The sequence below is a fragment of the Impatiens glandulifera genome, chromosome 4 (assembly GCF_907164915.1).
Source record: "Impatiens glandulifera chromosome 4, dImpGla2.1, whole genome shotgun sequence".
Classification (NCBI taxonomy): domain Eukaryota; kingdom Viridiplantae; phylum Streptophyta; class Magnoliopsida; order Ericales; family Balsaminaceae; genus Impatiens; species Impatiens glandulifera.
The window spans coordinates 38707211-38729107 of record NC_061865.1 but is presented as its reverse complement, the minus strand read 5'-3'; the positions used below and the strand labels follow the sequence as shown (position 1 = coordinate 38729107).

The window sequence follows — 21897 nt, the reverse complement described above, 5'->3', positions numbered from 1 at the left end:
ATTTAATTAGGATTTATTCATGATTTATGTTTAATTCATGACTTAAACCAATTAAATAAAATATCCCAAAATTCCCAAAAATTCCCCAAAAAATAAAAAAATTATCATAATTGTTATTATGAATCTAGAAATATTTTTTGTGAAATTTTTGGTGAAAAATGGATTTAAAAGGAATTAAACTCGATTTTTAATAACCTTTTAAATAAAATTAAAATTGCATAATCTTGTGTGCCTGATTTTATGTTTAAACTTTGCATCAGGATCCTGGACCATCTGATGAGCGCCCAGATCTCATCCGACAGCCCAGAGCACACCAGACACCCAACTGTAGCGGAACCACGCGCGCGCGCCCACACCGGATCAACTAACGGGATGGACTAACCCCGTTAGTCAAGATCGCTGACCGTGGACGGAACGCAGACGGCGTCAGGCGAAACGACGTCGTTTCAGCCGTCTTCTTCGCTAGGACGCAGGGGTCGCCGAAATCGCGACCTCGCCGACAAGTTTCTTCCAGAAGCTCTAACTTTGGCTACAGGTGATCAAATTCGTTGATTTTTCCGCCCACGTGATCCCCTCATCAGCGCCTACGTTTCTCCCTTATCTAGAAGCCTTATCTTCCCCAGGATAAGACTACCACGAATTAGGGATAAGAACATCATCAATCAAAAAAGACTCAAATTGGCTTTCTACAGCCATACTTCGAGCACTATAAATACTCCCCTACCATCCTAATACCAATCCATCAAGCAATAACCAAGAATTACACATCAATTCAACCCGATTGAAGACTTGCAGATTCCGACGAAGAATAGTTTTTTGTCAAAACTTTCTCCAGCGAGCCAAGCTTCGATCCAGGCTTTTGGATCACTTCCAACAACTCCCAAGAATGTTTTCCAACTGATTGTATGATTCCAGAATTTTGAATATTGATTTGTAATTGAAAATATTGAATTTCTTAAAATTTTCTTGTTTGATCACTTTGGTCGTGTTCTTATGCTTGATTGTATGACTTCTTTGTAGAGAATCATTATATATATATCATGTGTAAGCTTTTTGTTGAAAGAAAACCGATCAAATCAACCTAGAACAGAATTTTGCAAAAATTAATTTGAAAATTGGATTTTTTGAAATGTTGTGTTCTTGGGTTTAAATCTGAATTTGTTGGTCCAGATTGTTGTTATACATGTTTATAAACATGTTTGAATCATTTCCATACAATTGTAATCAAGTTTTGATCATGTTTGATCAAAATTGAAATTTGAGAAAAAGCTTGAACATTTGAATTTTAAAATTTTGTGTTCTTGCTTTTAATCTAATTTTGTTGGTTCAATTAGTTGTATTACATGTTTGTATACATGATTGGATGATTTCTATGTAACTGTAATCATGTTTTGATCATATTTGATCAAATTGAAATTTTGGAAAAAAAAGTTAAAAAACTGGATTTTTGAAATTTCATGTTCTTGCTTCTAAAATTGATTTGTTGATTCAATTAGTAGCTATACATAATTATTAAGATGTAGTGATGAATTCCAAGTAACTGTTTCACCCTTTTAATCATGTTTGATCAAATTTGGTTTTAAAAAAAAGTTAGATTTTGATTCAATCATCAAAAACTATTTTAATGGTGTAATGATGATCTTATTTTGGTATGGATTAATTATATTCATCATTTCAAAGCTAATGGAACAAAAATCATTCCTTGAAATGGCCTAATTTAAAATATCCCAAAATTTGACCTAGAAATGGTGTTTTAAAATTGATCCTATTATGATTTTTAAAATCGAGATTTATGTTAGGGCTTTTATTCTTTATGATCATATGAACCTACTACAACTTACGGATTGTGATTTGGACATCCCAATCAAAAGTTATGGCCTTCTGAAGTTTTAGACCAAAACAAGAACACCATGTCCTAGAATTTTGCCTGAGGACCGAGAAAACATGTCAGGACCGTGCCGCCCGATCGAGGAAACCACCCAGGACCGTGTCGCCCGACCGAGAGAGTTGGCTTAAGGCCAACAAAACTAACCTAGAATAAATTAACCTAGGACAGACCTTGCCACTTGACCTAGGATTAACCTTGACACCTAACCTAGGACCAACAATTAAGCCTAGCCTCATCTTAGCTTAGGCCAAACCCTAGCCCTAGCCTAGGATCAAACCCTCACTTAGCCTAAGACCGTTACAACCCTAGGCCTAAGTTCGAACCCTCACTCAAGATTGAACCTCTCAAACCCTATTAAGCCCAAATTGATAAGATCGGACTCGAACCTAGGATTTAATCATTAGGCCCGTTTGTTCCAATTTTCAAAAATCCAAAACTATTATGGAACCAAATCCCTATTTTCTAAAAAATGGTATTCTCAAGGTCATAAAGTAACTCTCAAGATTCTCTGGGACATTTCTCAAAGCAAATGTTTTGCTAAGGTCTTGTTTGATTATACTCTCTAATATCTTTTTCTGATATTTTCAGGTTTTGTTAAATCTGAACATCAACGCAATAGGTACATACATTCTTTATGTAATTTTGTACAATTATTTAAAGTCTACCCTCATTTAGGACCCCTGAACTACTAATTAAAGATAAGGAATGTTATAATTAGATTTATAGAAGCCAGACTTTGTCTATTTTAGAAAATTTTGAAAACCGTCTTTAGACGGGCGTAGATGACATAGCACGAAAGCCCTTTCCCGAGCGTAGGTAGACAACGAACCATTTTTTTCAGAAACTCTTGTATAAATACGTTTGTACACGTATCATTTTATTAATTTTCATAAAATCTCTTGGCGACTCTGATTTTCAAATGAATAATCTTTAAATTGATTATGTTTAATTGATTTAAATGAGGCTAGGTTAAATTGTTATTTAGCCTCCTAGATTATTAATGTTTGAACAAATGATTAATTATTTTTACATAATTAATTTCTTACTGCTCCAGGTATTTTCAAAATCTTTTAAAAACCAAATGTTTCATTTTAAAAGATGTCTGGCACGCAAACCAAGGTTGAAATCATCGAACTTCGAGCTGCCTCGCGGTAGTCCTTCCATATTGCCACGTGTCTCACAAGCACGTGATAAGCTATGAAACGGGACATAGACCGGGGGGAAACGGTGTTACAAGTCTTTTTCACTATTCAAACTGAAGTTAACTCTGTATATAAATATATATATATATATAACTCTTTTTATTAATATAATAACTTATTATTATATATATATATATGATATTTAATTATTTAAATTATTATTTTTTATAATATAATAAATATTATCATCACTTTTATAAAGATTTTAATAGTATCATATTAGAGTAATTGCCTCTTTGTTTGAATTTTTTATCTACTAAAAATATATAATAATAACCATCAATATTAATATTAAGAACTAAATAAATTTTAAAAACTATTAAAAAAAACTAAACATAGATAAAGGAACTTACTTGGTTTTGATTCTTATTTTATTTTTCATCTACGAATATTTATAACTAATTTCACAAGGTTCAACCTATTGTTTATATTAGTTATCAAATAGTTGAAAAAAACAATTCAATAAAAAATCATGGAATGACAACTCAATAAAAAGTTATGAAATAATAACCAAAATTTTTTGAACATACAACACAATGAAAAACTTTAAATATACAACACAATAAAAAGCTGTGAATATGTAATAAAAAATTATGAATTGACAATACAATAGAATACAAAGATTTTTTTATTATTATTTCTATATTGAAAAAGTGTATGAAAAGACAAAAAGACTAAATAATTTATAATAAATATTTGATAAGAAGTGAAAACTTAATACATAAAAATTTGAATAAAAATATTTTAAAATGATAATACAGGAAATATTATACAGAAACCATAACAAATAATTGGTAAAGAAACAACTTATATTAATTTTTATAAAAGTGATAATAATATTTATTATATTATAAGAAAATGAAATATAATATATATATATATATATAATAACAAGTTATTATATTAATAAAAAAATTAAAAATATATATTTATATACCGAGTTAACTCCAGTTCGAATAGTGAATGAGGCTAGCTAGTTTGAAAAAGATTGAATGAGCCTAATTTGGGAAGTTGAATTTGAAATGAGACTACTCTAGGAAAGCTCTCCTTGGTTGTGATTCTTTTGAGAATTATTTTTTTAGAGCCTCGTGGAGCAGGAGGCAGTAAAGGGACAATGACTTACAAAAGGGGAAGTGAGGCGTTGTACAAAAAGAAGAGGGGAAAAACAAGAGAAAAGGGGGTGATTTTGTGGGGACTCAATCCAAAGTTTATCGACGCCATTCGATCTTGCTAGAAGATCCCACAACCGAATAAAATCTGAAGACGAGTTCTTAAACTTCACTCTTGAAAAGGTTAACTCTTTAGTTCACTTTTTATTTAGGATTTGTTTATTGGTAGATTGGTTCAAAGGCTTGGATATATGAGTCCAAATAATCTTGTTATTTGTTTTTGGATTTTTAATGATTTGTTTGTTATTAAAGACTACATTGTATGTTTCTCATACAATTCAATGACGAAAAATTCGTAGCAAATAAACCTCTTATGTTTCTCATACGATTTGATACGATTTGGTGTTGTTTCGTTTTGTTATTCTATTTTTTTTTGAATGAATAGAGTTAAATAAACCCAAAAAGTCATATATATATATATATATATATATATATATATATATATATATATATATATATATATATATATATATATATATATATATATATATATATATATAAAAGGGTATTCATTTTCTAAAGTGCGATGGTGTGAACCAACTAGAGAATGTAGTTACTCCACACACTAAGATGATATCTATATTGTTGCAAAATAATAATCTAGAAGTACTTGATTCTATGGGATTTCGAGGCTCAAAATTGGAAATACTACGGTTGGATAATTCATATTATTACCATCCAAATATTAAAGTATCAGGAAATTATTTATTTCAAGGAGCAAATAATCTCAAAGTTCTTGATATAAACGGATTTCACAGCGTGATTAGTGAGTTTCCATATTCTTCTTCTTTAGCCAAGTTGAAGATGTTATCCTTAGATGGATTGAGTTTGGATATGGCAACCAATGTATCTTCCATTAGATGTATTAAGTGTTTGGAAGTCCTTAGCCTTCGAAGTTCAAGTATAAAAGTTTTGCCAAATGAAATAAGTGAGTTAACAAACTTAAAATTGTTGGATTTGACTAGGTGCAAATGTTTCATAATCAATGGTTCTTTCTAAGCTTACTAATCTACAAGAATTGTACATGTGGAAGAGTTTTAAAGATTGGAAACTACAAAATGAAGACGTTAATGATGGAGACAATCATGCAGCAGGACTTGATGAGTTAAATTGTTTACATAAATTATGGAGATTGGAATTGAAGGTACCCAACATTGAACAATTGCCGAGAGGTGTTAGGCTATTTTCTTCTTCAACATTGTTAGAACAATTCAAGATAAGAATAGGAGGAGCAAGAGAATATAGTGAATATGAAAGTGAGGAAAGACGACTATGGTTGGAGAATGTAGCATATGGAGTTGAATATCAATCATATGAAAAATTATTGTGAACATTCTTTGTTTACCATGGGCGATGGTTCATCAATTCGTTTTGGGGAGGATGCTTGGTGTGGGTGTAAGTATTTGCGACTATTTTCGATGTGTTGGCCTCTATTGTTATTTGTAGAGATGCCACAGTCAAGAACATGTACGATCATCGCTCTCAAAATTTTGTGCATCGTATCAGATATATAGAAGGAGGTTATCTTTTGAAGAAAGTTCTTCTCATAGTAGATTGTTATCCTTAGTTATCAACAAAGGGGTGTCTCCGATGAAACACGATGTAATGCAATAGAGGGATTTGGATAAGTTTCATGTGGGACACTGCTATTGCCTTTTTGATAAAGTTTATTTAACTGAGCTGTTTTAGGAGAAATTATGGGAGTTTAGGGTCCATTAATATCTCTTTTTTCGGGTGGAGTGCGATCAACGATGGTATTTTAACGGATGATAGATATATGTGTAAGAGTCTTAACTTAATCAGTTCATGTCATTAGTGTCTCAAGGATATGGAGACGTCCCTCGTCTTCTTTTACATTGCAAAGGTATTGATGCTATTTGGAGTCTTCTTTGGAGCATTATTAATATTCACTGGGTTATGTCAGGAACCATTGGTGTGTGTAGTGAAATTACATTCATTTCTGTTTGATAGTCATTGATTTCCATCAACCATTTCAAGTCTTTGCAAATGCTAGAGCATAAAATATTAGACACATTAGTCACACTAACCGATTGCGCCTGGATTGCGGTGCTTTTGTGGCCTATTTTTTCCAAAATCCTACTATTGATAAAATTATGGGTGCTGCCTGTATCAATCAGGATCACCAACGGCATGTTCCCGATCTTGCCAAGAATCTGGAGCGTTTGAAATGTTTTAGAACCGGTCAATGTTGTTGGGAATTTTGAAATGAAGATTACTTTTATACTGTAATCTAGCAATGTGAGATGGGTAAATGCACAGGTTATCCAAGTTTAAAACAGAAGATCAAACACAGAACAAAACAACACCAGATTTACGTGGAAAACCCTCTCAACCTGAAGGGTAAAAAACCACAGGGCCAACCAGCAAATTTCACTATAAGCAAGAAACAGATACAAATATTCTTCTCAACTTTAAACCCAAAGTTGAGGCATACAAACAGAGAAAACCAGATTCATTCAGACTTAAGCTAGTCTAGATATAAGATAACAAGAGATTGAAACCTGAAGGTGAAAATGTAAGAGATCTACTATCTCCTTCTCTTCTTCTTCCTCTGTTTCTTCTCCTCTGTTTCTTCTCCTCTGTTTCTTCTCTTCTTTGCAGAATGGCTTCTCTCTCTAGAAGTGATAGAATGAGCAGCATTCTTAGGGTTTTGCTTGTTTTATTAAATGCCTAATTGGGCTGGACCCAAAGGCCCAAAAATCTCCCCCTCCAGCCCACGGAGAGAGATACACCGATCTTCAAGTCATCACTTGGTATTCATGCCGACAAGCCGACAACAGAGCTCGAGCTTGTCTTTTGGAACAATCTTCGTAAACATGTCTGACGGGTTCTTATCCGTGTGGATTTTCTTCAACTTCATCTGCTGGTTTTCTATTACATCTCTTAACCAATAAAACCTCACATCAATATGCTTAGTTCTGGAATGATATGTAGCATTCTTGCTCAAATCTATGGCACTCTGGCTATCACAGAAAACAATTGCATCTACTTGTTGCAGACCAAGCTCTAGGAGAAATCTAATCATCCACAATAAATCCTTACCAGCTTCAGTTGCTGCAATGTATTCTGCTTCTGTTGTTGATAAAGTCACACATTTCTGCAATTTGGATTGCTATGACACGGCTCCCCCTGCAAAAGTAAACACATAACCCGAAGTGGATTTTCTGTGATCTAGATCTCCAGACATATCAGCATCTGTGTAACCTTCTAACACAACTTCACCATTTCCAAAACTCAAACACAAATTGGAAGTGCCTCTTAGATATCTAAGAATCCACTTCACTGCTTCCCAATGTTGTTTTCCTATATTAGAAAGGAACCTACTTACCACACCGACTGCATGCGCTATATCTGGCCTAGTGCAAACCATTGCATACATCAAACTCCCTACAGCTGAGGAGTATGGAACACTTGATATTTCATCATTTTCTTTCTCTATTGATGGATACATCTTCTTGCTTAATTTAAAATGGCTAGGAAGTGGACAACTTACATCCTTTGCTCCTTGCATGTTGAATCTTTGAAGCACCCTTTCAATGTACTTCTCTTGTGACAACCAAAGTCTCTTAGCTTTTCTGTCACGAGTAATCTGCATTCCCAATATCTGACGTGCTTGACCCATGTCCTTCATGCCAAATGTCTTGGACATCTCCTTCTTCAACATTGCTATTTTCTCAGCATCATGTCCTACAATCAACATATCATCAACATAAAGTAAAAGGATCAGAAACTTTTCATTAGAAAATCTTTTGAAGTAAACACACGGATCTGCCTTTGTTCTCTGGTACCCATGACTCATCATAAAAGAGTCAAATTTCTTGTACCACTGTCTCGGAGCTTGTTTCAACCCGTATAGACTCTTCTTCAATTTGCAAACCATGTTCTCATTTTCTTTCACTTCAAAACCCTATGGTTGCACCATGTAGATCTCTTCTTCCAAGTTACCATTAAGAAATGCAACTTTTACATCAAGTTGCTCAAGCTTAAGGTCTAAGTTAGCTACTAGACCTAACACTGTACGAATGGAAGTCATCTTTACCACTAGTGAGAAAATCTCCTCAAAGTCGATGCCATGTTTCTGTCCAAAACCCTTTACAACAAGTCGAGCTTTGTACTTCATAATTTCTCCATTTTCATCTCTCTTTAGCTTGAACACCCATTTGTTTCTCAATGCCTTTCGTCCCTTAGGAAGTTCCACCAGCTCATACGTGCCCATCTCTTGCAATGACTTCATCTCATCTTTCATTGCATTCTGCCACTTAGGTTTGTCTTTATGAACTTGTGCCTCCTGAAAACTTTTTGGCTCTTCTTCTTCTGTCAATAGAATACACTCTGAAGAAGGGTACCTTTTAGAAGGTTGGTGCTCTCTCTTAGACCTTCTTAATGGAGGCTTTTCTGGCTCCTCTTGACGATGTTGCTCCCCCTGCTCAGGAACACCATAAACAGTCTCATCATCATTACTACCATTCATGTCAGAGGTTTCCTCAGTGGCTTCTTCATTTTGTTCATCTTCATCTGTTACTGTTGACTGTACATGTGAAGGAATTGGTATGAGTTCTATGGACTCATCAACCCTCTCTGACTTCTCAATGATCTCTGGATTTATCCCATTCTGACCCTCGAAGAACACAACATCTCTGCATCTAACAATTTTCTTCTTTTCTGGGTCCCATAACCTGTACCCAAATTCTTCATTTCCATATCCAAGGAAAATACATGGAGTTGTTTTATCATCCAACTTGGATCTTTGTTCCTTTGGAATATGCACATATGCTTTGCATCCAAACACCCTTAGATGTGAGTATGAAACATTCTTCTTAGACCATACTGTTTCTGGTATCTCGAATTTCAAAGGAACAGATGGCGACCTGTTTATGAGATAGCAGGCTGTGCGAACTGCTTCTCCCCAAAACTGTTTTGGCAACTTTGCCATCTTCAGCATGCATCTCACCTTTTCTACAATGGTGCGATTCATTCTCTCAGCCACACCATTGTGCTCGGAGTTTCAGGCACTGTCTTCTCATGTCGAATACCATATTTGGTACAGTATGCTTTAAATTCCTTAGAGGTATACTCTCCCCCGTTATGAGAGCGAAGACATTTCAGCTTACTGTCTGTCTCTCTTTCTACCATGACATGGAACTCTTGAAAGTAATTGAATACCTGGTCTTTTGTTCTCATAAAATAAACCCACACCTTTCTAGACGCATCATCAATAAATGTTAAAAAATATCGATTGCCACCCAATGACTCCACTTCAAAAAGACCACACACATCAGAATAAATCAAGTCTAACACATTATGTTTTCTTTCTGATGTCTGACTAAAAGAGACTCGATGTGGCTTACCAAATGGGCAGTAGTCGCATAGATCCAGAACCTCATCTTTGGTTGAGGGGATGTGCATCTTCCTCACCAGAATTCGCAGCCCTTTCTCACTCATGTGGCCAAGGCGTTGATGCCACAGATTTAGAGAGCTTTCAGCTTGTATTGCATTCAGATCATCTTTGAGTACCTTCACATGTGTTCTGTACAATGAGTGCCACGACTTCCCTTTTGCTACAATCATTGATCCTTTGCTGAGTTTCCATTCACCACCACCAAGATAATGCTTGAATCCATCTTTGTCCAATGCATCACCTGATATCAAATTTAGACGCAAATCAGGAATATGCCGCACATCTTTCAGTGTTAACCGATGCCCCTGTTCTGTCTGCAAATAAATGTCACCAATACCCACAATGCTTGAGTGACTAGTATTACCCATCTTCACTGTACCAAGATCTCCAGCCTTGTACGTGGTGAAGAACTCTTTATTCGGTGTAGCATGATAGCAAGCACCTGTATCAACTATCCACTCAACTCCTTGGTGATCTTCTACATGTAGATATTGTTCCTTTTCACAAGAAAGAATAACTACATCCTCTACAGTTACTGTGGCTGTGGTATTTCTGTTTTCATCATTTTTCTTCTGATTTTTGCCTTCATTCTGTAGTCTTTTCCAGGATCTACAATTTTTCTTTATGTGACCTTCTTTACCACAGTGATAACATTGTCTTCCCTTAGATTTTGATCTGCCTCTAGACTTGCTATGGCCTCTTGATTGTTGTCGGTATTCAGCTCTTCCCCTGTTCTCTGTGACAAGGGCCTGTGCACTATTTGTATTAGTTGACTTCCTTCTTGTCTCATCATTGAACAAGTTGCTAGTAACTATACTCATAGTAAGAACACCATTCGGAGCTGCATTACTGACTGTCACAACCAATGTCTTCCAACTGTCGGGCAATGATCCCAAGAGCAATAAAGCTTGCAACTCATCTTCTAAGGTCATCTACATCACTGACAATTGATTAATCAAGCTCTGGAAATTATTTAAATGCTCAGCAACACCTGCACCTTCTCTGAATTTCAGATTTACTAACTTTCGAATCAGAAACGCTTTGTTACCTACTGTTTTCTGCTCATACAATGACTCCAGCTTCTTCCACAACTCATGTGCACTCTTTTCACTTGCTACATGGTGGTACACGCTATCATCAAGCCACTGTCTGATTGTGCCAACTGCTTTCCTGTTCAATTTTGTCCAATCACTGTCAGACATATCTTTTGGCTTCGCACTATCTCCTTCAACCGGCTCATACAAGTCTTTACAGTAAAGGATATCCTCCATCTTGGATTTCCAAATCTGCCAGTTATTATTTGTCAACCTGATCATTGTGCTATTACCTTCCATCTTAACCTATAAAAACACTCTTCAAAATAAACCTAACAGCTTTGATACCACTTGTTGAGAATTTTAAAATGAAGATTACTTTTATACTGTAATCTAGCAATGTGAGATGGGTAAATGCACAGGTTATCCAAGTCTAAAACAGAAGATCAAACACAGAACAAAACAACACCAGATTTACGTGGAAAACCCTCTCAACCTGGAGGGTAAAAAACCACGGGGCCAACCAGCAAATTTCACTATAAGCAAGAAACAGATACAAATGTTCTTCTCAACTTTAAACCCAAAGTTGAGGCATACAAACAGAGAAAACCAGATTCATTCAGACTTAAGCTAGTCTAGATATAAGATAACAAGAGATTGAAACCTGAAGGTGAAAATGTAAGAGATCTACTGCCTCCTTCTCTTCTTCTTCCTCTGTTTCTTCTCCTCTGTTTCTTCTCTTCTTTGCAGAATGGCTTCTCTCTCTAGAAGTGATAGAATGAGCAGCATTCTTAGGGTTTTGCTTGTTTTATTAAATGCCTAATTGGGCTGGACCTAAAGGCCCAACAAATGCGTGTAGAGAAATGACTGTTTCATCCCCTGCCCCAAGCAACAAAGGTAGATCATCAAAAATGGGTTCTTGAACAGGTTCTTGGACTTCTTGATGATTAACCGAGACCATGAATAATTTGGATTTGCACCTATGGTTTGGTTGCCATTTTTCATCGCAAGTGTAGCATAGACCCTTCTTTCTCTTTTCATTCATTGAGACTTGGTCTAATTGTTTAATATGTCCCTAGTTTATGCTTGAAGAAGACGCATATGAGGAATTCTTGATGTTGGTATTCCGGTTGGTGCTCGGCTAGGCTGTGTTAATATTGGATGGATTGGGCAGTAGTGGTGGTTCAATGCTGTATAAGTGTCCGTTGCTCATCAGGGATCTATATGTCGCTTCTTGGACCTTGGCCATGGCCATGACTTCGTTTAGGGACCCAGGAAATCGTAGCCAGATGCAGTTCGCAATCTCTTCTCTCAAACCGGACAAGTAGCAATCTATAACGTATTCTCTTGGCATGCTGTAGAGTTTTTAAGAGATCGACATGTATTGTAGATTGTATTCGTGAACAAAACTAACCTGTTTTAGATTCATTAATCGTCTCATTGGAGTATCATGTATAAAGGCCCGAATTGTGTCATAAGGTCTCTCTTGAACACGTCCCAAGATAAGGCTTCCATTTGATTGCGGTTTTGGAGATAAGATCCATACCACATTTTTGCTTCGCCAGAAAAGTGAATGGGTGCAATTTCTAGTTTAGTGACATCACTAGTCTTGTCCACCCTGAAGAATTGCTCAGCAGATATTAACCAATCCTCCACATCGGAGCCATCAAACCGAGGAAAGTCGACCTTGATTAGCCGGGTTGGAGGAACATAGTGTGTGTCACAATTCTGGCTAGGGTGTTGGGACCTAAACGTGGAAGGACCGTGGCAAGAATTATCATCGTAGGATCTGTGGAGGGAATCTTGCTCATTTCCAAACGCCCTGCTCTCAAAGGCTGCCATTCGTTCTTCAGCCGCATCCAATCTTCGGTCTATTGCTTCTTACATAACAACTGTTTGTTGGGACAAATTTTCAATAAGGGCTTTAAGCGCATCCATTTCTGATTGCTGGTGAGTTTCTACCATTTGGAGAATCGTCCAGCTCTGATACCAATATGTTAAGCTTGAATTATAACTTAGCTTTCTGAGTTCTTGATTTCAAGAAACGGGTTCTTGATTGCTGGGATCGAGGTTGGAATTCTATAATCAAGCACAGATAAAGTAGTATGAGAAGAGTATTCGAGGTTAAAAAGAGAAGAAACAAAGATGAGAAGAGAATACTACTAGAATATACCTAGCAGTCCAAGATAGAGGTCCAAGACCGAGAAAATAATTATGAGAAAGAACTTAACAAACTTTTTATTCATCCAAAAAAAGGGAGTGGGTATCAGCATATATAGCGGCTGAATTACCCAAGAGTAGTCGGTTACAATTCTGTTACAACAACTTTTAGAGACTTAATAAATAATCAGTTCGTGGGAAACAGAAAAACATAATTAAAATGTTGTTATGCCATAAAAACAGAATTACCGCTCAAGTCTTTAGCCCAAGTGTTCCATAGGACCGAAGAGTATGCTGGAATTATTTTGTTGGGACCGCAGGACTTATGTGGAATTCGTAACAGTTTCCTCGGTCATAAACCACACAAAATGTTTTAACTCTCTGTCCACAAAATTAAATTTGCATTAGTTTTCTCGATCGGACAACCCTAATTTAAGAAAACACGCTCACCACCATGAACACATTAGTAAAAAATCTTCAAAATCGATTTTTTCTTGGGCTAAAACGTAATTTTTAATGCAATTTTAATATTATCAAATCAAATTCATATTCACATTCCTAACATCAGTTGATCCACAAAATGAATTCATAAAAAAATAAATAATTTTCAATAAAAATTATTTATTTTTTAACACAAATCAAGAGATGTGGTCATCATCTTTTAGCATTTTATTTAACTACTATAGAACATTATATATCTTTTAAAACTTTTCCCTTTAACAATAACACGAAGGAACACTATTTTAAAAATTAAATTATCTTAATTTGATTTGGGCGTGTTTGATTAAAGATTAATTGGAGAAATGTGTAAATATAGAAAGTTTCTAAATTCATTCGATTTGGTTAACGTTAATAATTTACCAATTCATTGATTATACAAACCATAAATTCAAAAGTAGTGCTAAATAAATTTATTTAAAATTAGAAATATGAGAAATGATTGGGAGATGAAATTTGGGTGAGGAAATGACGTGACACAATATGATCGGCTAAAAAATCAAATAATTTATCTCTTTTCTCTCTATCCTCCCACGTTTCTCTTTTTCCAACCAATGAGGTGATGCCAAATCATTCTCTCTCACATTCCCCTCAAATTCCCTCCCCTATCACTCTTCTAGAAAAATAGAAGAAGAATTGGAAGCTAGAGATTTATGGAAATCTGGGCTACTAAACTGCAAAACTCTAAGCAGGAACTTGATTAAGAATACTGAAGAAACAAGTTTGTATCTCCTTTATGTGAATTCATGGAGAATTCAAATTTTACACTATTTTACTGTTTTACAGCACTTTGTAGAGCTAAATTCGGAACTAAGACGAGGGAGAAAAACTTGTGTTAAAAAACCAAAGGAGAGTCCACACAACTTTGATTTGGTCGGTTGAAGAACACCAAGAATAGTGTTTCGAAGATTGCCTTGGGTCATTAGTTTGGTCAGTTTTTTTATTTATTACAAGTGTAGTTATTTATTCTCATATTTTATAATAACTTGTTTATTTCTAATATTCATAAATATTTTTAATTACTTTTATAGAATTTAAATTTTAAATACAAATGCTACTAATTATTATTATTATTATTATTAGAAAATGTCATTTTTTATTCATTTTTTGTTTTGTCCATCCAATAATTGATTTCATGCAGCCACACATATCTTATCCCTTCAATGATCATACACATCCCTTTTCTTATATTTCATTTTCATGACTGTGGATTCTTTTTAAGAAAGAAAGAAGAACACAGAGAAATTGAGAACAAATCACACAAATGGCAGAAAAGGTTGCTTTGAGTGTAGGAGGAAAGATCGCAGAGTGGTTGTTTGAGCCAATTCAACGAGAACTTGGCTATCTCTTCTGCTTTAACAATAACTTTCAAGTGCTGGAAGCTAAACTCGGTGAACTAAAAGCAACTAGAATCGATGTACAAGGAAGGGAAGATGCAGAAGAGAGGATGCGGAAAACCCTGGGTGAATCCGTCAAGTTGTGGATTAAGGATGCTGATGGAAAAATTGTTGAAACAGAGAGTCTTATCAATGATAAGGCAGAGCTTCAAAAAGGGTGTTTCTCCATCAAATGGTGTCCTAATATAAGCTTGCGCTTTTCATTGGGCAGGAAAGGGAAGAAGTTATCTCTCCTTCTCGTCGAGCTTCTTAGACGTGGTGGTGAGTTGCCGAGCGAAGGTTATGACTTGCCCGTGCAGCCCAGAAGCTGCTGGAGAAAATACAATGGCGATGATTTGGATTTCGAAAGTCGAAAAAAGATTAAGGAAGACATCGTTGAGAAGTTACTAGATGAAGAGACAATGTTAATAGGGATATGCGGAATGGGAGGAGTTGGAAAGACCACTCTCGCCAAACAAGTCCTTCAAGAGGTAAGCCACTATCATAAGCATTTATTTCCAATTGAAGTCCCAATTTCGAATAGTCCCAATTTCCATGATATCCAAGAAGAAGTCGCACAGATGTTAGGCTTTTCGCTTAAAGAGGTAGAGGGTAAGACTTTAAGAGCAAACCGTTTACAAAACTTTTTGAGTAACAAGAAAGCTGTCATATTATTGGATGATGTTTGGAAAATGTTTGATTTAAGTGATTTTGGTTTTCCGCTTACAAAATCAGATGTTGGGTGTTGCTGTAAAATCATTTACACGTCTAGAGACAAAAATTTATGGTCAGATGAACCCAAACAAGAAATCTTTTCTCTTGAAATATTATTAGATGAAGAAGCCTTGAATTTGTTTACAAGAAAAGTCAATCTGTCTCATGATGATAATGATTTCCATCAGAAGAATGAAATAGCGAGGGAAATTGTTGATAAATGTAAAGGACTTCCCCTTGCGCTTAACACAGCAGGAGGTGCTCTCATAAAAAAAGCCACACATCAATGGGTTAATATGCTAAACCGGTTGATGAAACACAACGAACAGGATCGTGTGGTACATGAGGTCTTGGAGACGAGTTATGACTTCTTAGAAAAACCCAATGAAAAGTTCGTGTTCTTACTATGCTGCTTATTCCGAGAAGACGTATATATTCCTGTTGAGACGTTGTACCGTTATGCGGTGGGTTTGCAACTCTTTGAAAATACGACGGACACAGAAGAAATAAGTGTTAGCGTGCACACTATCGTTGACGACTTAATAATAAAAAGTTTGCTGATAAAGGTTAAAGACAACGACGACGATTACGATGACGGATATCGTGTGGTGAAGATACATGATGTGGTGAGAGACGTGGGAATTTCAATTGGAAAACAAGAACACCGTTTCATTTCTTTACAGTTATGGAAGAATGGTGTAGAAGTCCTTGATAAGATGGAATTTCAAGGAGGCTCAAAAATGGAACTACTACGGTTGGATCATAGTTCAAGTTCTTACGGAACAAATATTAAGATATCAGAAAATTTATTTAAAGAGACGGATAATTTCAAAGTTCTAGATATAGTAAGCTATTGGAACAAGATTAGTGAGTTTCCATTATTTTCTTCAAAGTTGAAGATGTTATCCCTAGAGAGACTGAGTTTAAATATGACAACCAATATATCTTCAATTGGACATATTAAGTGTTTGGAGATTCTTTCTCTTCGAAACTCACGCCTAAAAGTTTTGCCAAACGAAATAAGTGAGTTAACAAACTTAAGATTGTTGGATTTGAATGGATGCGAGTGTTTCATAAGCTATGGTGTTCTTTCGAGACTTACTAATCTACAAGAATTGTACATGTGGTGTTGTTTCAATGATTGGAGGCTACAAAAGGAAGACGTTGATGGTGTAGACAATCATGCAGCAGGACTTGAAGAGTTAAATTTCTTACATAGATTGTGGAGATTGGAATTGGAGATATCCAACATTGAACAAGTTCCAAGAGGTGTTAGACTATTTTCTTCTTCAACTTTGTTAAAACAATTCAAGATAGGAATAGGAAAAGAAAGAAATATTGGGATTGAAAATGGAAAAAGACTACTGATATTGGAAAATGTTAAAGATAATAATAGTTTCTTACCTGAACTTGGGTTCTTACTAGAAAAGGACATAACTGATTTATATATATGCGCTGATTCTGGCATATGGGAGAAGATGAGTCCAAAAAAATTCCTATCATTGAAGAATATTGTGCTTAAACAATGTGGATCTCTTTTTCCACCGTCATCTATGCAGACTTCTGAACTTGGGCGTTGTTTGCGGCGTATTAAACTATATGAATGCAATGAAATGACACACTTATGTTCTACATCAATATCAAGGAATCTCACAAATCTTCAAGTTCTTGTTCTCGGAGATTGTAAAATGATGGAAGAAGTTGTTAGCTCTTGCGATAAGACAGAACAACTCAATAAAATTGAGTTCAATGCTTTGAAAACTCTTAAGCTTCGTTACTTGCCTAGTCTAGAATGTTTTTGTAAAAGAATAAACGAGATTCATTTCTATAAACTGAAAACATTGGAGCTAGAAGGATTGAAACAATTTATCTTCCCAACTAAGGTATGATTAGTACATAAATTTTAGTTATAAAAAATGATCGACGGGTTAAATCAAGCTAAAGAAAAATACATGTTCTATTATTGTGAGTAATTTTTAATTATATTTATTATTTTGTAGTTGGAAATACCTTGTCTAGAAGAGCTGAGTATGAAATTGATATCTAATCCAAATATTGAAATTTTCTGCTCGTCGTCACCATCACTGCAAAAGTTGAATATTGATAACTGTGATAACTTTCAATATTTTGACTTCTCTGATAGCTTGGTGATGAAGGTTATTACTCATCTTAGAAATTTAACCATTAAAAATTGTACAAAGTTGAAAGGAGTAGTAGGAGTAACAACGGGGGCAGAAGAGCAACAGAGAAAATCAATTGAATTCCCTAATTTGTCAACATTGGAACTTGAATCCTTAGTCGAACTCGCGAGTTTTGTCATCGACGTCAGCAATTTGGGTGACAAAGAGGAAAAGTCGCAAAGTGCACTATTTTATCAAGATGATTATCTGGTAATAATTAAAAAAATATATTTTTTAAGTTTAGTATTATTTGTGTATATTAGTTAATGAGGAATAGCTAAGAATTAGATGAAATGTGTATTATTTGGGTGATAAATTATATATATACAATAGAATGGAAAGACAGATGGAGACTAAGACTAAGACATAATGATATTGAAGAAGAAATAAAGTACCTCGTAGGAGTGATTTTATCAAAACTTGACATACTCTTTGTGAAAATTTGAGATATTTTTATTCTAAGAATATATGACTTATCTATCTAAAATTTGCAAGCAAGTGTAAATGGATGTGTTGGATTTTGTATAACAGGTCTCGTTTCCCTGCTTAGAAGATTTGCAAATAAAGAATTTGTCAAAGATAAATTATATAATAGGAAGGAAACGTGAACAATTAAGAGGACATCATGATCATGATGATATCGAGGAAGGCCATGGAAGGAAAATTCAACAACCCATATTATTATTATTATTCCCTAATTTGAAAACATTGAAGCTTGGTGATTTAGAGGAACTCGTGAGCTTTGTTGGAGTGATGAACAACAATATGGACAACAATTGCAAAAATCAAAATGCACTCTTTCATCTCGATGATGATGAGGTAACTTTGTCTGTAATTATTATATTTTTTTCCTTCTTAGTTTTGATTCCAAGTTAAAATAGTATCAGTGTTGTACAATTAATTGTAAATACTGTGTGTTTGATTTTGTATGCATGCAGGTCTCGTTTCCTTGCTTAGAAGAGTTGAGAATACGTAAATTGCCAAAGATAAATTATATAGTAGGATGGAAAGAGGGAGGGAGACAGGGAGAAGGACATCATCGTCATGATCATAAGATATTTCCCGTATTAAGAAAGTTGTGGTTGTATGGATTAATCAATTTAATACATATGTATGAAATCAACCAGTCAGGAGGACTAGGAGGAGTGCTTTTATTTCAAAACTTGACAGACCTGCAAGTTGGTGAATGTGAGAAATTGAGATATTTGTTTTCGGAGAATATAGGTAGAGTTGCTGCCAAGAACCTTGAGCGGCTATATATCTATAATTGTCCAATGATGGAAGTGGTGATGAAGAATATTGAGGATGATGATGATAAGGCTGGAGTAGGAGGAAGTCATTTCTTTCCACTCCTTAAGAATTTGAGACTTTGGAATCTATCAGGTTTGAGGAGCTTTTGTGATGTTGCTTATACTTGGGAGTTGCCATCACTGGAGCATCTCCGGGTGTTAAGATGTCCGAAGCTAGAGGCACTCTCTTCCGGCTATTTGGATTCTCCAAGGCTGGAGAGTCTCCAATATAATTATAGAGAAGAAGTAAATGTAAAGGATACTTGGAAAGGTGACGTTAACGCAGCATTGTGTAATTTATTTATCAAGGGACTCTCAATCTCTCATTTATAAGCTGGAGGAAGTAATTCTCTCGGAAATAATCATTTCTTTCCACTCTTTAGGGCATTGAAGTTGGTGTATCTATTAGGTTTGAGGAGCTTTAGTGATGCTGCTTATACTTGGGAGTTGCCATTACTAAGGTATTTACATGTGTCACAATGTCTTAAGCTAGAGACACTCTCTCCCGGCTATTTGGATTCTCCAAGACTGCAGAGTTTCTTTTATGATAGTATAAGAAGAGATAATGTAAAGAATACTTGGAAAGCGTTGCGTCATTTCTTTATCAAGGTACTCTCAATCTCTCATTTATAAGTTATTTATCTTATAAATTAATTAAGCTTTTATAATTAAGTTAATTTGACTACATTATTATTAATTTGTAGAAATACAAAAAAGAACAACCGGTGGAGAGACGAGAGAACCAAATAATGCCCCAAGCTAGAGAGACGAAAGAGAAAACTTGGAAAGATTATGAAAAAGAATACTTGGAAAACATGGCACTCATGGTACTCTTCCTCTCTCTCTCTCTCATTTATTTTGTCTTTCTTATAAACTAATTTAGTTTTTGTAATTAAGTTAAGTTTACTACATTATTATTAATTTGTAGACACAGGAAGAAGAAGAATATCGAGAGAGACAAAAGAGAATGAAGATGGAGATGGAGATGGAGATGGAGATGGAGATGGAGATGGAGATGGAGATGGAGATGGAGATGGAGATGGAGATAGAGATGGAGATGGAGATAGAGATAGAGATAGAGATAGAGATAGAGACGGAGACGAAGACAGAAGATGATGAAGAGAGACTAGAGAATATAGATGAAGAATCAGAAGATAATGAAGAGAAACTAGACAATATGGATTTTCCAAGGATGGACAAACTCTTGTATCATAATAGAGAAGAAAATGTAAAGCATACTTGGAAATGTAACGTTAACAAAGCATTATTTCGTCATTTATTTATCAAGGTACTCTCTTCCACCCTCTCTCATTTAGTTATTTATTTATTTATTTATTTATTTATTTATTTTGTGTTGTGTTTCTTTCTTTCTTATATATTAAGCTTTTATAATTAAGTTAAGTTTACTACATTATTATTAATTTCTAGTTACAAGAGGAGGAAGAAGAAGATCTAGAGAGACGAAAGAGAATGAAGATGAAGACAGAAGATGATGAAGAGAGATCACTAGAGAACATAGATGACCAGAAGATCATGCAATGAATATTCTTAGAGCTGAAATGAACAAAGCATTGCATCAATTATTTATCCAGGTACTCTCTCATTTATTTTTTTGTGTTGTATTTCTTTCTTATAAATTAAGCTTTTATAATTAAGTTTAATTACTACATTATTATTAATTTGTATACACAGAAACCAGAAGAAGAAGAAGAACCAGTTGTAAAGAGACTAGGGGAAGAAAATGGAAAAGAATAAGAAGAACTAATTGCAGGACTGATTAATTTATGACACATTATTGTCTCTTTGCAAGGTACCTAATTCATTAATCACTGTTTTTTTCTGGGGGGAAATTAACATTATAGCTTCTGCTTGCTTGCTTAACATGTTTTGCGGATCATAAACTTTGTTTCTCGGCATGCATGCAGATTGGCAAGAAGAGAAACCGGCCTGTATATATTTAAAAGCATTCTTGAGATGAAAAAGTAACACTATTCCATCTCAAATTATATATCTTGTTACTATTACATATTTAATTGATCAAGTAACACACTTTCTTTTTATCATCGTTTGTGATCATCAGCCAACAGGTGTAAGCTCAGATCATGAAGTCCGACCTGTTTAATTACTACTGATAATATCAAAATGTGGACGAACTGATGATGCACGAGATTGTTTGAAGAAATGCCCTAAAGAAATGTAGAGAAATAAGTAATTTTTTTTTACTAAAACTTACTATTTCTGTTGTAATCATTATTTTATTTTAAATACCCAAAAAAAATATCATGACTTGAAGTTTTTTGAACTTTTCAAGTTCAAAACCCAGAAAAACAAACTATGTTTATAGTTGAATTATGGTTTTGGCACAACTGTTCCTGCTATTAAAATATGGAAAATGATATATTCAACGAAGGAAAGAGACAACGAAAACACGGCCACGAATCAGACGTGGTCTGCCACGTTGCCCCACAAATCAGCATTAAAATAATAATATATATATATAATATTAAAAATGTTTCATATTTTCCCTCTCTTTCTTCCATTTATTTCTGGCAATTCATTATCTCCATCTTTCTTCTATGGCGATTTCTTGCTCTCCGACTTCAACGACTTATTCTCTTCATCCTCGTTCAATAAAAAATGGTAAATAAAAAATGGTAAATCTTTTCTCCTTCCTTCGTTTCGAAAATGGCAAGACTTTCATACTTATTATCTTCTTTTCAGGCTGGTCCAAGTTCATCATCCGACAAGACTCCAATGTAAAATCTCTACACCATGTTATCCATCTTTTAAGGTAAATCTTTTACAAACGAATATTTAGAGATTAGGTTTAGCGTAGAAATATTTTGAAACTGGACATTTCGATAATCAGTTATACATTTTGGGACCTGAAATTTCTAAAATGTCCATTTTGCAACATTTCTAAAATGTATAACCATTTATCGTTTTATCTGTATGTTATCTGTTGTTT

The 21897-nt window shown here is 34.8% G+C and overlaps 1 protein-coding gene and 1 long non-coding RNA gene across 2 annotated transcripts; both read left to right on the top strand.

Moving 5' to 3' along the window:
* The first annotated feature begins 14581 nt into the window (after positions 1 to 14581).
* LOC124935102 (probable disease resistance protein At1g12290) lies at positions 14582 to 19900 on the top strand. Its single transcript, XM_047475560.1, has 6 exons — positions 14582 to 17343; positions 17461 to 17850; positions 18172 to 18459; positions 18579 to 19221; positions 19339 to 19390; positions 19858 to 19900. Exons 1-6 carry the CDS (start codon positions 14635 to 14637, stop codon positions 19898 to 19900), a joined length of 4125 nt encoding a protein of 1374 aa, XP_047331516.1. The 5' UTR covers positions 14582 to 14634.
* A 730-nt stretch (positions 19901 to 20630) lies between these two features.
* LOC124933983 lies at positions 20631 to 21072 on the top strand. The gene is made up of 3 exons (XR_007099040.1): positions 20631 to 20739; positions 20855 to 20911; positions 21010 to 21072. It is a non-coding gene; the product is annotated as an uncharacterized LOC124933983 (long non-coding RNA).
* The last annotated feature ends 825 nt before the right edge of the window (positions 21073 to 21897 follow it).

Coding starts and splice junctions, on each gene's coding strand:
- LOC124935102 (XM_047475560.1), top strand. CDS start 14,635: ATGGCAGAAAAGGTTGCTTTGAGTGTAGGAGGAAAGATCGCAGAGTGG. Junction 17,344..17,460: donor AATTTATCTTCCCAACTAAG/GTATGATTAGTA, acceptor ATTATTTTGTAG/TTGGAAATACCTTGTCTAGA. Junction 17,851..18,171: donor TTTATCAAGATGATTATCTG/GTAATAATTAAA, acceptor TTTGTATAACAG/GTCTCGTTTCCCTGCTTAGA.